The sequence below is a fragment of the Muntiacus reevesi genome, chromosome 6 (assembly GCF_963930625.1).
Source record: "Muntiacus reevesi chromosome 6, mMunRee1.1, whole genome shotgun sequence".
Taxonomy (NCBI): Eukaryota; Metazoa; Chordata; class Mammalia; order Artiodactyla; family Cervidae; genus Muntiacus; species Muntiacus reevesi.
This window is the reverse complement of record NC_089254.1, coordinates 80,181,103-80,197,937: the sequence shown is the minus strand read 5'-3', so window position 1 is coordinate 80,197,937 and position 16,835 is coordinate 80,181,103. Positions and strand designations below refer to the sequence as shown.

General features: G+C 40.4%; 1 protein-coding gene across 1 annotated transcript in view; it reads right to left on the bottom strand.

The window, feature by feature from the left end:
* KCND2 (potassium voltage-gated channel subfamily D member 2) overlaps window positions 1-9,326 on the bottom strand; it is a 544,544-nt gene extending 535,218 nt beyond the window's left edge. The window contains exon 1 of the mRNA XM_065939083.1: window positions 7,720-9,326. Coding sequence (XP_065795155.1) covers window positions 7,720-8,834 — 1,115 coding nt within the window. The 5' untranslated portion in view covers window positions 8,835-9,326. The remainder of the gene's footprint in view (window positions 1-7,719) is intronic.
* Window positions 9,327-16,835: the final 7,509 nt, after the last annotated feature.

The window sequence follows — 16,835 nt, the reverse complement described above, 5'->3', positions numbered from 1 at the left end:
AGAATTATCCTCAGTCATTTCCCAGATTGTTCCATTTCTATTGAGAACCAGTTTTGTCTTTTCAGCTAAAATGTGGAATTTCAGTTTTTTCATTTGAACTAGATTTATTTTTGTCAGCTAGGAAGAATTTAATCATGCACTCATAAAATACTCCATTTTTCTGGAAAATCTCATGAATAATTGGATATAAATTTTAAGTTAAGGTAAGTATAATGAATCTAGCAAAGAATGAGAATTTATACATGGGAAAGAAATTAATGTTAAAATGAGTATTTTAAGATTTTAAATGTTTCAGGGCTTGGGCTCATTTTATTACAGAAACCATATCCCATTCCTACCCTGCTCACAACTCTCTTATGTCTCCTCATGCGTAGGTGCTAAGTCATTTCAGCTGTGTCCAACTCATCGCAACTCTATGGACTATAGCCCACCAGGATCCTCTGTCCATGGGGATTCTCCAGACAAGAGTACTGGAGTGGGTTGCCATGTCCTTCTCTAGGGGAATCTTTCTAACTGAGGGATAGAACTTGCATCTCTTGTCTCCTGAATGGGCAGGTGGGTTCTTTACCTCTAGCGCCACCTGGGAAGCCCAGTGTCTCCTGATTATATCTCAAATGAAACCCAAAAAGTCTTTACTATGGTCCACGATGTCCAATGTCATATCATCGAAACTACATTTCAGATAGTATCTGCTACTAAGACCCTCCCTCACTGTGCTTCAATTACAGCCTTAGGGGGAACACACCAAGATTCCTCCTGCCTTGCAGTCTTGGCACTTCTTTTTTTTTTTTTTTCCATTTATTTTTATTAGTTGGAGGCTAATTACATTACAATATTGTAGCAGTTTTTGCCATACATTGACATGAATCAGCCATGGATTTACATGTGTTCCCCATCCTGAACCCCGCTCCCACCTCCCTCCCCATCCCATCCCTCTGGGTCATCTCAGTGCACCAGCCCCGAGCACTTGTCTCATGCATCTTGGTACTTCTTTTCTCTCTTCTAAACTCTTCATCTAGATATTCAGAGGACCCTCTTCATCCCTTCAAAGAGTCATCATCACCCTTGGAAAGGCTTTTACTCTACCTTATCCACAATAGCACACTTTCTACCCTTATTTTCTTTATAGCACCCACCACTGCCTGGAACTATATTATATATTTGTATTCACTTTCTGCTTCTCCTACTAGAATACACAGATTCTAAGGTCTGAAAGTTGGCTATTATGCTTACTGCTGTGGTCACAGACAGGCAGCAAGTGATCAACAGAAGTCTATTAAATGTAATTCAACCCTATGAGTCACATTTTTATCTCCTGAGAATATAAATAACTGGTAAGACTTTGGGTTTCCAAAAGCACTGTTCCTGGTGTTCTAAAAAGTGAAGAAAGTAAGAAAGATGGAAGAATGAGGCCCACGTAAGAACAAAAGGGACAAGACCTTTTACTTTTAGAACAAAACTTTCCCATTCTATTTGACATTATTTCAACTGTCATCCTACTCTTTTCTGATATGTTTTTCTCATTACTAACTTCTGATAACTCACTCTCTACTCTCCCCACACTTTTTATGATTCGGATCTTCTTTACATAACAGATTTGTCAAACTTTTCAGCACAAAACTGACTGTACCGTGCCAGAATAAGTAACTACACGTATATTTACATTCTGTAAACCCACCTCGTAATCACATAGAATGAGAACTTCTTCCTGAATAGAGAATATATTTATCTCATATGTCATTTACAGACAATAGCTCTCTGTTTTTAAACAATTCCATGTTACGAGTGAACCTAAATAAAGGAAAAAAGTTCAATTTGTGTTTACTGGCTAAGACAGAGAATACCTTTCTAGTGACTAAATATCTGTCATCCAGGTATCTTTTTGACCCATGTGTCCCTTGAGTTACTCATCTTTAGAAAGAGATTGAGCCTGAAAGAGAAGACAGTACATCTCTGCACAGATTCACTTACATTATAACATATCTCCATATGCTTCCCAGACCACCTGCAATTTACCCAGCTTTCACCAGAAAGCAAACTGATTAAGGAAATAGCCATTTAAGGCCTTTAACTCTAACTTTGCAGAGAAGAATGACTTCCAGCCTCCTTAGTTAAAAGAGAAAAATAAAAAGGATGGATTGTAGGACATCCAAAGACAAAGTGTTCAAATAACAAATTTCAAGGTGTGTTTTTTTTTTTTTTTTAACACAGAACAAAGCATAAGATCAGATTAGTGGACTCTTGCTAATGCTGCAAAGGTGCAAGTTATGGCTAAGGAGCTCTCCATGGTGTCAACACATCCTCTTACAGCATGATCATCAGCACGGTGCACAGGTAACAAGTCTCCAAAAGGTACAGACCCAAATCTCAAAAGCCTTTCAACGTAGTTAGGTGGGCAAGACGTAAAACCATAAATTATATCCAAAAAAAAAAAAATAGCTCTTACTACTGTCAAGTGTAATTTCAACTACAGATGAGGTAAGTGTGAGAGGCTGAGAAGGCTTCAAGGAGATCAGTGTAAAAGCTGGCTCTCAAAGGAGAAAACTAAAGGACAAAGAATTCCAATGGAATCTATTAACACAAGGAGAAAGGCAGATGTACACAGATGTGTAAAGATGGCATCTCACCCTGAGTTTCTCTTTAATACCAGACCATATCCCACACCATCAAATGTAGCTGCTGAAGTTAGTGGGAAAATAATGCCTATTTATATATATATACACACATACATACTCAGAAAACAATATAAGACATATGGAGAGAAGGGGGAAAAAAGAGCAGAATTATTCTTACAGCTCAGAAGGACAATACCTCCTTTTCAGGGAAGGTCTTTTCACCATTCCCCTTCTTTCAGTGAAACAGAAGTTAAATTGTACAGTGTGTAACAATCCATAGGCCAACTCTCTTTTAGATAACTCAGAGAAAATAACTGATTCACTTTCTTATCCATCAGGCCAAGTACAATTTCACCATTAAGTAGGTTTCCCCCAAATGGTCTAACAGGTCACCAGATAAGAATACATGCTTGTGTTGTGTCAACTAGGCACCTCATGATGAATTCCAGTATGGTATGAATGAATGCAGAGTTAGCAGTGATACTGAGGAGATGCGGAAAACGTGAGTCATAGAGAGTAGCACTAGGAGAGAAATGCATTAAAATAATGCAGTAAAGAACAAATTTATTCCTTTCTTATCTCTGAGCATCAGCAGTAACCCCCAGATAATTATTATTGCACATTCCTAGATAATGTTTTAAGGTCTTAAGAGAATAAAAAGAGTTAAAAATGAAATTTCAGAAAGTACCACTAATACTTGTAATTATGAGCAGGCAAAAAAAAATCTTGTATGTGTGAAATGATGGATTTTAAATAGATAACATCTAAGTTTCCTTCCACCAATAATTCAGAAATTAGGGAATAAGAAATTTGAACTTCATTAATTCATTTTCAAAGATGAGTAAAATTGGGAGGAAAGTTTACACAAATACAAAGTGCATGACATCAAAATTAAATGAAGTGACTACACAAATAAAATATATATAAGATCAAGTCTATCTGTACTTTAAAAAGAAATCCTGAAAAGAAAAAAGAATATCATATCAGACCTACTGAAAATTAGAAAATTATCCCTTTTCTAGGAAGCTGCACCCAAAATATATATATCATCTCTTCCTGACATACCTGTGTCTAACAATCAAGAAAATGCTCATAGAAAATAATGCAGAAAGATGGGGAAATACACACTTATTAAAAATATATCTCATGTCAAATATTATCTCTAATTCAAATGGTGACTAGAACAAAATGTACACACTTAAGAGTTGGTTGCCCATAATGCTAAAAGAGGAATATATATTACATTTTCTACATTTCTTTATAAATTCATTTTCAATTCTCAAGTAGCATGATCTATAAAGAACTTTGTAAAACTGTGTTGTAGTATGCCAAAGTAAAAATGGATGTTACTCACAGCACGGCTCTTCACCAAAAGATATAAATTTTGGCACCCTCCCCTGCACTTTGTAAAGACATATTTGATTAACACATTAGGAGCTCGCCTGGTGGCTCAGATGGAAAAGAATCTGCCTGCAAGCAGGAGACCTGGGTTCAAGCCCTGGATTGGGAAAATCCCCTGGAGAAGGAAATGGCTACCCACTCCAGTATTCTTGCCTGCAGAATCCCATGGACAAAGGAGCCGGGCATGCTGCAGTCCACGGGGTTGCAAATAGTCAGACATGACTGAGTAACCTTCACTTAGCAATATTCATGCATGTGGTTTTTCAGGTGGTGCAGTGGTAAAGAATCTACCTACCAAAGCAGGAGATGTTCCATCCCTGGTTCCCGCTGAAAAATAACAATGGTATGTTACTGTCCAGAGGTCATTAAGACAAGAGAGGAGTTCCAGGTTCTTACTTGCCCAAAGCAGCTTAGGGTAGTAACTAAAGATTACATTACAGAAAAAGAGGGAGGGAGGAGAGTAAAGAGGTCATGAAGGCCCCATGGAGGTCACCAAGTATGCTCAGAAAGAGAATGGAATTCCTCCATGGAATGGAGGAAGAGACATACAGGGCCATTCGACTTAAACATTGTTTTAAAAAAAAAACAAAAAAAAACTTTCTGACATTCTTTTATTCACTTTGAAAACTGTGTTTTTGATATTTCCAACTTTAATTAATAGCAAGTGGGTAGGCTTAAAATTATATTTTAAAGTTTCCATTTTACTGGCAAATTAATTAACTACTTATATAATGAGTATGGGTAAAATATAGAAAAATCAGATATTTGTTATTTCAGGGAGTACAAAAATGATTAGCTGAATACACAATAGTAAACCCCACTCATTTCTTCAGACCAAAAAACCACCTAAATAGTGCCTAAAATGACCTGAGAGGGTAACAGATAATTCTGCCAGTCCCGAAGTACAAAATTCTTGTAGATAATGTTTGTATGAACTGAACATTCGAAAACCACTGTCTAAGATTCCACTTTCACTTCTATTACCATTAATTGATGAACATTAGCTCCATTAAAAATAATAGCCACGTAATAGAGCTCATTCACTGTAATGGGAAATTTCTGGTCATCTATCAGGCAGAGATTGATTTTACCTTCAACTACTGCATATTTTCCAAAAAGTTTGAATCTTACACTTCATTACACAAGACTACAGCATAAAAATTAAATTCGAGTAATGGCTTTGTTGAATATTTTCTACTCTTAAGTAAAGTTGTTGAGTCACAATGCAACCAAAGTTAAGACACCAAAAAGGCAGGGTTTTTTTAATCTATTTTTTCAGGAAAGTATAATACATTATAAATATATTTTGATGAGAAACAGAAGACTTTTTTTGAGGAAACTGCTATATTATAAACCATATGCTTTGTTAAATGTTCATATATGTTCTCCAATAAATGGATTGTATCTGAATGCATCAACATTTCTACATCTTAAAAATTAGACTGCTATATTTCAACTATAGTGGAACTTAAGTCTAAAAAGTGACTCCCTTTTTGCTTCCAAGTTCTGAGAAAGTGTGTTTATTTAACTTTTCTTATGTAGTAACATAAAGAACCTGTAAACTGAAACAATCACATAGATTTTACTCAGGTGTTATGATTTAGTTTCTCAAATCATTCAAAAAAGTAGAGGTTTCTGAGCACTTTATTTATATAACAAAAATTGTCATTAATGGTTAACATTTCTTCATCATTTCCTGAAAACAAAAATAAATTTCAAAATAAAATAAAAATTTGAAAGTCATTTCAGGAAAGAAACTTTAAAATAACACTAACTTCTCATATCTGAACTAGAACTTTACAGCCAGATGAAATTAGCACCTCATCAACATTCATTATAATAATGCCTATATTCAATCAGGTAGAGGGCATATAATATTAAAATGACTTACTGATACTTCATGAAAAACACTTCCAGAGACACCTAATTTTTTAAAATATATTTCCTTTTAATACTTCTTCTTTCATTTCCTCTTAACATAGAGTCTTCTTTTTATTCATGTGTACTTCTCATCTGAAGTTCTTCTAGTAATTTACACTATCCAATTGCCCTTAATAAAGACTTCAAATGACATAAACACAACAAATCTCTTGGTTAGAACTAAGCACCTACAGTGCTAAGGTATTCTGCATCTTCTTCAAAATGTGTTCCAAAATTACCAACATGATAAAAGGAAAATACAAACAACCGGATATAGAATTTTCACTGATTCATTTTTACAAATCCACCAGTAGGTCTTCAAAAATATGTGAGACTAAATCAAAACCATAAGTCACTATATTTTACTTTACCACAATTTCTTAACTTAGCCAAAAATTCTTCACATCTAAAATATTCCATTAGTTAGCCATAGAACAACATGAGAAATTCTGTTCAATACACTATGTCTAATAAAATCAAGTTGACTTTAACCACACTGTCATTTAAAGAAGGCAATTAAATTAGGATGAAACACAAAATTTAAAAAGCAGCCTTGGGAATAACTTTTTTTCTTACAGCCATTACCAAATCCTTATTGAACTGATTAATTATGCAAGAAAAGCAGCATAGAGCTGAAGAAAGAATGGCACTAACATCACTACCTGGCTTATCTAAGAACTCATAAAAGTTAAAGGATCTTATTTTATTTTACCGTAGTCTCTAACATATAAATGCTGCTACTTTTCTGCAGTTTAATTAACATGAGTAATAATGTAATATCTTTCTTCAATCATCTAAAAATCTTAATTCTAGCTTAAATTTTATTTTAAAGAACAATATTAATTCAGAATATGTCCCTTTGGTTGCAAAGCACCATTAATGCCAAATAAAATAATGAAGAAAATAATTCAAGAAGGAAATCAAGACGCCAAATTCCCTAATACAACCAGCCCTTGGTGACCATCAATCTCATCAGCTACTGCTTTGCCCTCTATGTGGACATGGGCCCATTGCCTGATGGGATCTGCAGTTTCTTAAAAAATGTGTGGGTAAGTCATTTGCTTCTTTATTTGAAACTATGAACTTAAAATCTTAAATATGCTGCAAATATCATTCCACTGCATTTTGTTGAGTTGATCAGTTTCAGTTCTGATATTCTAAAGCACTGCATAACTTATCAGCCATGATGAAAATGCATATAGATGAATATGTGCATATGTATCACAAAATCCTTTGATAATATCTATAATCTGTTTTAAAATGTTGTAAAATGAAAATTATATTTCTTAGTGGGAAAGTGTATGCCAGAGTATTCATATGAAAATAATACTTCAAATATACATGGAAACTTTTCATTTCAATACACTGAAGCACTTTTTTTTTTTTTTAATGACTGAAGCACTTTCTAGGCATTTCAATACATAGTTTGTATTTTCATACCTTTACTTGGACACGAATTTTGTGTTTTTCACTGTCATTGTATTTTTATGTGTTCATACTTATAATATTAATGATCTTTATGCTCAGGAATTCTAAACTTTATGTATTTATCACTTTCAGGCATTAATATTCAACACTGACCAGCAACTCCCTCAATACTTCAATCACAGTACCATATTCATTTCATAGATCAAAAAGAGTTCTTCAAAACCATTTAAAGAATATTTTCCTAAAACCATTTAAGAAAGAGAAATATTATTTGCTCTGAATAAGTATATAAACTTAATATCTGCACAACAATCACATATTTAACCTCCATCCCATTTCCCTTGATGGCACCTACCCTAGCGTTGTCATGGTGACGATGGTGTACCAGAAAGCAGCAGGGATGCTGGTGAACTTGCTGGCCGAAGACCCCTTCTCGGCGTAGAACATAACTGTGGCGAAGATGATGATAGCCATGGTGAGCGAGAAGAGCAAGAAGCCCAGCTCGGAGGCACAGCTCTTCAGCGTGTATCCCAGGATGCGCAGGCCTTGCGAGTGGCGGGAAAACTTAAAGATCCGGAAGACCCGGAAGACGCGCAGTGTGACAAAGGCTCCACTGACATCCTCATTGTCTGTCATCACCAGCCCAATGTAATACGGTAGGATGGCCACCACGTCGATGATGCTCATGACGCTGCGCACAAAGCGGTAGCGGCTCGGAGCTGCCGCCAGGCGAAGCAAGTACTCCACTGTGAAGATCATGACACAGGCCGTATCCAGGCAAAAGAAGGCCACGGCGTACCGCTCCCCACAGGGCAGCTCTTTAACGTGACCCGGGCTGGACCCACACGGCACGGTTTCCACCACGTTGGCGATGACCGAGACGGCAATGAAGAAGCCGGTAACATAGTAGAACACCAGGGCCATGGTGCTGGTGTGGGGGTTCTCAAAGGCCCGCCAGACCCGCTGCCGAGCGGTCATGGTGGGCAGCGCACTCTCTCCGGCGTTGTCCGTGTCAGCATCGTCCTGGAGACGCTCGGCGTTCTCTCGCCGGCGGTCCTTGTACTCCTCGTAACAGCAGTCGCCAATAATCTCTGGGATGAGGCCAAAGAAGGCCAATTCTTCATCATAAGCGGAGATGCACTCATGGCGAGGGTAGTGGAGCTTCCCAGTGCGGTAGAAATTCAGGATGTGGCGAAAGATGTCTGGGTCACGGTCAAAGAAATACTGCTGAGTCTCCGGATGGTAGAAGAAGTCCCTCTCTGAACTGCCCAGCAGAGTATCTGGGTAACGTTCCAGGGTGTCCTGCCACGTCTGGAAACGAGTGCCACTCACGTTCAGCACAATGAGAGCATCTTGAGTCCTTTTCCTCTCCTGCCTCGGGGGAGCTGGCATGGGCCCCGAGGCCACAGGCATCCACCCGATGGCCGCTGCCCTTGCAAAGGGCAGCCAGGCTGCCACCCCCGCCGCCATGGCTCCTTCAAGCAGAGGCCGGAAGGGCAATCAAGTCTCTACTGTGGGTCCCTCAGTGTAGCCACAATCACCCACTTCCGCCGTCAAAGGAAACACTACCGAGACACGTGGTCCACTACTGGCCTTATTCAACCGAGGTCTCCTGATGAAGTCACAGTTCGCAGAAGGGCAAGTTCCCTCAAAGACAGGTAATATTTTTGGAGTAGCAGGAGGGGGAAAATACAATGTCCTAACAATCACCCCCAACAGAACCTAACCAAACCTCTTGCCAGCAGCTGGACCGGGCCAGCCCTGGCACAAATAAGTACACAGGTGACTTTAGATGCTGCCGTTGATTTCAAACAGGTGTCTCTGATTTCTTCCCCGACACAGTCTGGATAACGTGGGGTCAGTATGTGTTGTGTAGGATAGAGACAAGGACAGTCACTGAGTGGTATTCCGTTGAAGAATCAGGGAACCCCCCCTTGCAGCTCTTTCAAACCTTCCCTTTTCCAAGTGGCCCTTCCCGCCAAAGGAGACTCAAGAAGGCGACCTGTTGTAGTAGCCTCCAAGATGCGGTCACAGCCGCTGCCCCACGTCTCCTGGGGAGTCCGGTCGCCGCCTCGACTCCTCGGGCCGTGTATTTGCAGAGACGGAGGTGCTGGGCGGTGGGCCGGGCTGGGGGGGCGTTAGTATAGATCCTCCTTCCCCGCGTCTACGAGCACCCCCCGGGTTGTGCCGAAAGCGCTCGCCCAGTCGCCCCTTCACTCTCTTTTCAAGTTCAGCTCAGGTACAGTGTGACAGTTACAGCGCCCGGGAGCTGGCAGGCGCCGCCGCTGCCGCGGCAGCAGCGTCTGCTTCCGCGCGGAACGCGCCTCGCCCGCGGTACATACCTGGCAAAGTGCGCGCCGGGGCTGAGTTGCATAGAGACTTTCTCCTCGTCGTGCACCCGGAAAGGGCTCCCGAGAAAGCAGCTCGCGAGCAGCCTAAGCCGACGCGCCGATGGGAGCATAAATAAAGCTCAAGCGAGCTCTTCTTCCCCTTCCCCCATCCCTCCGTGCCTCCCTCCTGCTTTTCACCTTCCAAAAGCCAGGCGCAGGCGAGCCGAGCAGCAGCAACAAGTTCAAAAGGTGCGGGGGAGGCAAGAACGCAGGGGACTGGGTGCTGCCAACTTACTGCGCCGCGGCGGTGGCCGGGGCCGGAGCGGCGCGGCGCGGGCCGGCGGGGCGGCGGGGCTGCGGGGCGGCCGGGCGGGCGGCGGCGGCGCGGCGGGGCCGGGGCCGGCGCGGGCAAACGCCGGAGCGCGGAGGCAAGGGGCGCTCGGCAGCGCGGGGGCGCGGGAGGGCGGCTGGCTGCTTCCCCGCCAGTGGGTGGTCCGGCATCTCCCCCGGGCTCCCCGCGCCGCTCTGCTCGTGCGATCAATAAATAAGGAGAAAATACATAAATAACCGCGCGCCCGCCCCGCCACGCAGGTTAGGAAAGGCGTCTCCTGCCTTCCCCTCGGCTTGACCTTTCTCCGCCCCCGCCCCCTCGGGCTCCTCTCGCTCCACCCCAGCCACCCACCGGCCCCGGCGCCAAAATGTCACCGAGGGAGAGCGTCCAGGTGGATCTGCTGGGGAGGAGAGCGGAGCCTCGTTGAACAAAGGGAAGCTTCACGCGCTCGGCTGCGGTGGTTTGGTGGAGGAGAGGAGCAAGGGGACCGACGCCTTGCTTCTGCCTGCCTGGGTCCTGGTTCAAGGCGAGCGAGCGTGGGAAAAAAAAAAGAGAGAGAGAGAGAGAGAAGCTGGGAAGGAGAGTGAGCAGAGCGGAACGCGCCGGAATTGGCTGTCTTCTGAGGGCTACTGGGTAGCAAGACCTGCAAAGCCCCGCGGCGGAATTTTTAAGTGCTTTTCCCCTCTTTATTTGTTCACTCCAGACGTTAACGTTGCAGGAGTTAATATGTCATCTGTCCAACTTACTGAAAAGTCAGACAGTCACCTCGGTCCAGGTCTCGCTACAACTCCTTTTCCCGTCCTTTGCAAATGACAGGAAGGATTTAGAACCCTTTTCTAAATGTCAGCGTCAAAGGACGTGCGTCTCCGTGAGTCTGCGTCCCCTTCATTCTCTCTGCGCCTCTCTGCGCACACATCTGAAATGGTTAAAGCAGTTAAAGCTGTCCCTGTGAGGGGTAGGTGATGTGAGAGACTAGGAAATTGTCGCGGCCAAGCGTTGTGTTTTTCGTGTACCCCGCCCCCCAGTCATTTAGGCATCTTCCTTAAAACCAAACGTATAACATTTAGAACCACTAGGTGGCGTGAATAGAGAGAAGTTAAACCCACACCTCAGGTTTGGACGCTTTAGAAAGGTGAAGAATCAAAATGAACTGACCCAACAGCATCAGATCTCGTTAATATCCTCAAATCCACCCACCACCCACCTTTTTAGTATTTCTAGGAGGTATACTACTCACGTCTGCGCCTGCATTTTGATGGATATGGGATGGAATGTGGAGGCATTCCGTTGAAATGCCTTTCAAAATTAAAGCTAGATTACTGAGTAATAACAATAATAAAAGTGTTTGGAAACAATGAAGCTTCATACATGTTGATTAAAGAGAGACGCCCAATCTCTGCCTGAAAATTACCTTTTCAATATTTGGTTTGACTGTTCTTGATTTGTGATATAAGTAAATTGGACTGTGATGTATAGTCTTAAATTGAATCAACTTTCAAGCCCTGGAGATCTTAGGCATGATGTGTCAATTCTTGAAATTTTGAAATAGAATACCTCAAAGAAAAGTTGTGAACTAAGCAACAGAGTATATAGAAAATCTCCAGAGAAGACGAAAAACAACTCTTACAGTGCACAGGGTTTTCTGTAGAGATGCAAAGATTGTTTTGTTTTGTTTTCTTGTTTACGGCTGTAGAGGCTTAGGGTATCCCTAGTTAGTAGTTAATGAAGTCGGAACTAACATAGCATGTAAACTTGCGAATACAGAACTAAAGACCTCTGCTGTTATTCTGCTTGCCTTAGTTGAGCTGAAAGATGATTGTTAAGGATTTTATATAGCCTGCACACCTAAAAACAACAATCATCTGACCTGTTAACTGGAAAATAATCAAAAGAAGGGGCTGTTGTTGTTAGGACTACTTAGTGATTAGTACAAAAATTAACCCCTTTCCAAGACAGACATGCCAAGTGCATCCAGAGAATGGGTAATCATGAATAACCAATTGATGCCAAACTAGCATGCCATCCTGTAGAGATGAGGCAAGTGACCTAAATAGAACCTTTAAAATTTCCCTGTAGGAAACTGAACTTACACATCTAAATGTATATGTTTAACCCAACGAAACCCCTAAATGAGCCATTATATGGAGTCTGCAATTTTCTCCTGCAATGCAGGAGACCTGGGTTCAATCCCTGGGTTGGGAAGATTCCCAGAAGGAGGGCATGGCAACCCGCTCCAGTTTTCTTGCCTGGAGAATCCCATGGACAGATGAGCCTGGTGGGCTACAGTCATGGGGTTGTGAAGAGAAGTATACAATTGAGCAACTAAACACAACTGCAATTTTTAAGGTTTTATGGTCTACTCTCACTCAGTGTCTACAAGCTTCTTAAGATAGTGGAGAGTTATGGGCTTAGAAGTCAAACACATCTAGATTCAAGTTCTAGCCTGAGAAGTAACTCATTGTCTTTGTTTCATTTGGCAAATGACTTAACTTCTCTGCTTAGAAAATATAGATAACAAAACAACTTCTGAGGGCTATCATGAGGATTAAGCAGAATAATACTTCTGAACATCGATGGAGAACTTGGCACATATAGTGGGTAACTCAGTTCCTTTTTATTTTATTGCAAAATGGATATGCAGTTCATTTTATTCAGCTATCTTTTGAGATCCCCACAGATACTTTTATATATTTACTCTTGCATCTGAGTTCAAAAGTTCCCCTGTTGTGATATACAGGTTACTGATACTTTAATATTCATTCATGTGTTGAAATGCTATGTGAAGAGTATACATAAAAAATTCCAGCAAAAGACTGTATATTTTTCTCTTCTCCAGAAATTCCTGTTTTTCCTTTTTGTATTACATTTTACATACTGTGCTTGGCTGACAGAAAATAAACTCAGCGAAATCAAAATTGAATTCATCACTTTTCTTCTTGAGTCAGCTACTCCTGTTTTCTCTCCTTGGGTGAGTAAAGTCCAAGAAAGAAACCTGACAGGCATCATAGTTCATGTCGTTTTTCAGCACTTCCCTCCTAAAATCACACACGCTCATCCAATGACCCTTGTGTATTCCACCCTCATTACCATTCTATCCCTATATTTCACCTTGACTGATTTTGTAAAACTATTTTGAGATAATCATAGATTTTTAAGCAGCTGTAGGAAATGATAGGTTTCCCTTATATCTATTACATAGCTTCTCCCCAAACTGACCCCTTGCATATTATAGTACAATTTCACAACCAGGAAGTTGACATTGATAGGATTCATGGACTGTATTAGATTTCATCAGCTTTACATACACTCATTTTTATGTGTTTATACTTAGTTCTGTCTAATTTTACCACAGGTGTAAGTTTATGTGACCACCATCACAATAAACATATGGAAGATTTTCACTACAAGGATCTGCAAAACCACAGCCATAACCATCTCCTTCACCCCCCATTCGTATCTCTTGTCAATCACTAATCTATCATCCTCTGTTGTTGTTTAGTCGCTCAGTCGTGCCCCACTCTGCAACCCCATGGACTGCAGCATGCCAGGCTTCACTGTCCTTCACCATCTCCCAGAATTTGCTCAAACTCATGGCCATTGAGTCTGTGAGACCATCCAACCATCTCACCCTCTGTCGTCCCCTTCTCCTCCTGCCTTCAACCTTTCCCAGAATCAAGGCTCTTTTCCAGTGAGTCAGCACTTCACATCAGGTGGCCAAAGTATTGGAGCTTCAGCTTCAGCAACAGTCCTTCCAATGAATATTCAGGGTTGATTACATTTAGGATTGACTGGTTTGATCTTGCAATCCAAGTGACTCTCAAGAGTCTTCTCCAGCACCACAGTTCAAAAATATCAATTCTTCGGTACTCAGCTTTCTTTATGGTCCAACTCTCACATTCATTCATGACTACTCGAAAAAGTGTATCTTTGACTAGATGGCATTTGTCAGCAATGTAACGTCTCTGCTTTATAATGTGCTATCTGGGTTTATCTTAGCTTTTCTTCCAAGGAGCATGTGTCTTTTAATTTTATGGCTGCAGTCACCATCTGCAGTGATTTTGGAGCCCAAGAAAATAAAGTCTTTCACTCATTCCATTGTATCCCCATCTATTTGCCATGAAGTGATGGGACCAGATGCCATGATCTTAGTTTTTAGAATGTTGAGTTTTAAACCAGCTTTTTTTTTTTTTTTTTTTTTTTTTTTTTTTAGTACTATAAATTTTATTTTTTGAATCAGTATGAATTATACAAAACCAAGCATCTAAACAATTTCTTAAAATGGTGATTATGATTAAAGTAATTTAAATAAACCCAAATGAAATGGTCAATTCATTTCACTCTGATAAAATTACTAGTATAAGGAATTCTTTTTTTCCTTTTTTAAGAAAAAAAGTATACTGAATCAAAAGTTTGAGTGAAGCATTTTGATTCTACACAGCTTTCAAGGTAAGACCTCAAGGGGAAATCCAGCAATTAAACCAGCTTTTTCACTCTCGTCTTTCACCTATATCAAGAGGGTCTGTAGTTCGTCTTCACTTTCTGCCATAAGGGTGGTGTCATCTGCATATCTGAGGTTATTGACATTTCTCCCAATAATATTGTGCGTCATTAAGCCTGGCATTTCACATGATGTACTCTGCATGTAAGTTAAAGAAGCAGGGTGACATTATACAGCCTTAACGTACTCCTTTTCAAATTTGGAACTAGTCCGTTGTTCCATGTCCAGTTCTATAAGTTGCTTCTTGACCTGCATGCAGATTTTGCAGGAGGCAGGTAAGGTGGTCTGGTATTCCCATCTCTTTAAGAATTTTCCACAGTTTGTTTTGAGCCACACAGTTGAAGGCTTTAGCGTAATCAATGAAGCAGAAGTAGATGTTTTTCTGGAATTCTCTTGTTTTTTCTATGATCCAACGGATGTTGGCAATATGATCTCTTTTCTAAATTCAGCTGGTAGATCTGGAAGTTCAAAGTTTACATACTGTTGAAGCCTAGCTTGGAGAATTTTGAGCATTACTTTACTAGCATGTGAGATGAGTGCAATTGTGCAGTAGTTTGAGCATTCTTTGGCATTGCCTTTCTTTGGAATTAGAATGAAAACATCTTTTCTAGTCCTGTGGCCACAGCTGAGTTTTCCAAATTTGCTGGCATATTGAGTGCAGCACTTTCACAACATCATCTTTCAGGGTTTGAAATAGCTCAACTGGAATTCCATCACCTCCACTAGCTTTGTTCATAGTGATGCTTCCTAACGCCAACTTGACTTCACACTCCAAGATGTCTGGCTCTAGGTGAGTGATCATGCCATCATGGTTATCTGGGCCATTAAGATCTTTTCTGAATAGTTCTCTGTATTCTTGCCACCTCTTCTAAATATCTTTTGCTTCTGTTAAGTCCATACAGTTTTATCCTCTATGAAGGAAATCATGCAATATGTAAACTTATGAGATTGTCTTTTTTGACCCAGTCCAGTTATGTTGAGATCCGTCCAGGTTGCTTCATGTATCAATAGCTCATTCCTTTTTATTGCTGACTAGTGTCACACTTTGATTAAACATTCACCTACTGGAGGACATTTGGGTCAATGACATGCGTGCTGAGTTGTTTCAGTCACATCTGAGTCTTTGCCACCCCATGAACTATAGCCAACCAGGCTCCTCTGTCCATAGGATTCTCCAGGCATGAATACTGGAGTGGGTTGCCGTGCTGTTCTCCAGGGGATCTTCCAGACCCAGGGATCAAACCCGTGTCTCTTAAGTCTCCTGCATTGGCAGGCAGGTTCTTTACCATTAGCACCATCTAGGTTTTGGTTCTTATGAATAAAGCTGTTATGAACATTGATGTACAAGTCATTGTGTGAACATAAGTTTTCATTTCGCTGGGAAACCAAGAGTGCGATTGCTGGGTTCTGTGATAGGCATGTGTTTAGTTTTCTGAGAAGCTTCCATAATCGTTTCCAGAGTGACTGTGTCATTTTATACACCACCAGTAAGGTTTCTTAGCATCCTCACTGTTATTTGGCATCATCACTAGTTTTTCTTTTAGCTATTCTGACATTGTGTAATGATATCTGACTGTGGTTTTAATTTGCATTTCCCTAATGGGTAATTTTGTTGAACATATTTTTATGTGCATATTTTCCATCTGTATATTCTTCAGTAAGATGTATGTTCCTTTTTTTGGTCCATTTTTTAATTGGATTGCTTGTTTGTCTTGGTGTCTTTTTTTTTTCTATTGACTTAGGAGAGCTCTTTATCTATTCTAATAATTGTTCTTTGTCAGATATGTTGTCAGCAAATATTTTCTCCTAGTCCATAGCTTGTCTTCTCATCCTCCTCAAAGATGTTTTCCAAAGCAAAATTTTTTTTAATTCTATTGAAGTCCAATTTATCAAATTTTCCTTTTTATAAAGCAAGCAAAATCTGATTATGGAAAATTGTGAATATACATAAAAACAGAGTGAACAGTATAAATGATTTTTTCTATTTTTATGGGTTTTTAAATTATTATTATTGTTAAACCTGACACCTGGTTTCTAAAGATGTTCTCATATATTTCTAAGTGTTTTATAGTCTTACACTTTAAATATAAGTCCACCTATTTTTGAGTCAATTTTTTGTGTAAAGGCAAGATTCTTTTTTTTTTTTTTGCCTATGAGTAGTTGATTGCTTCAACATTTCTTTTTTAATTTCTTAACCTTTTATTTTGTCTCAGGGTATAGCAGATTAACAATGTTGTGACAGTTTCAGGTGAACAACAAAGTGACCCAACCACACATGTACATGTGTTCATTCTCCCCCAAACTCCCCTCCC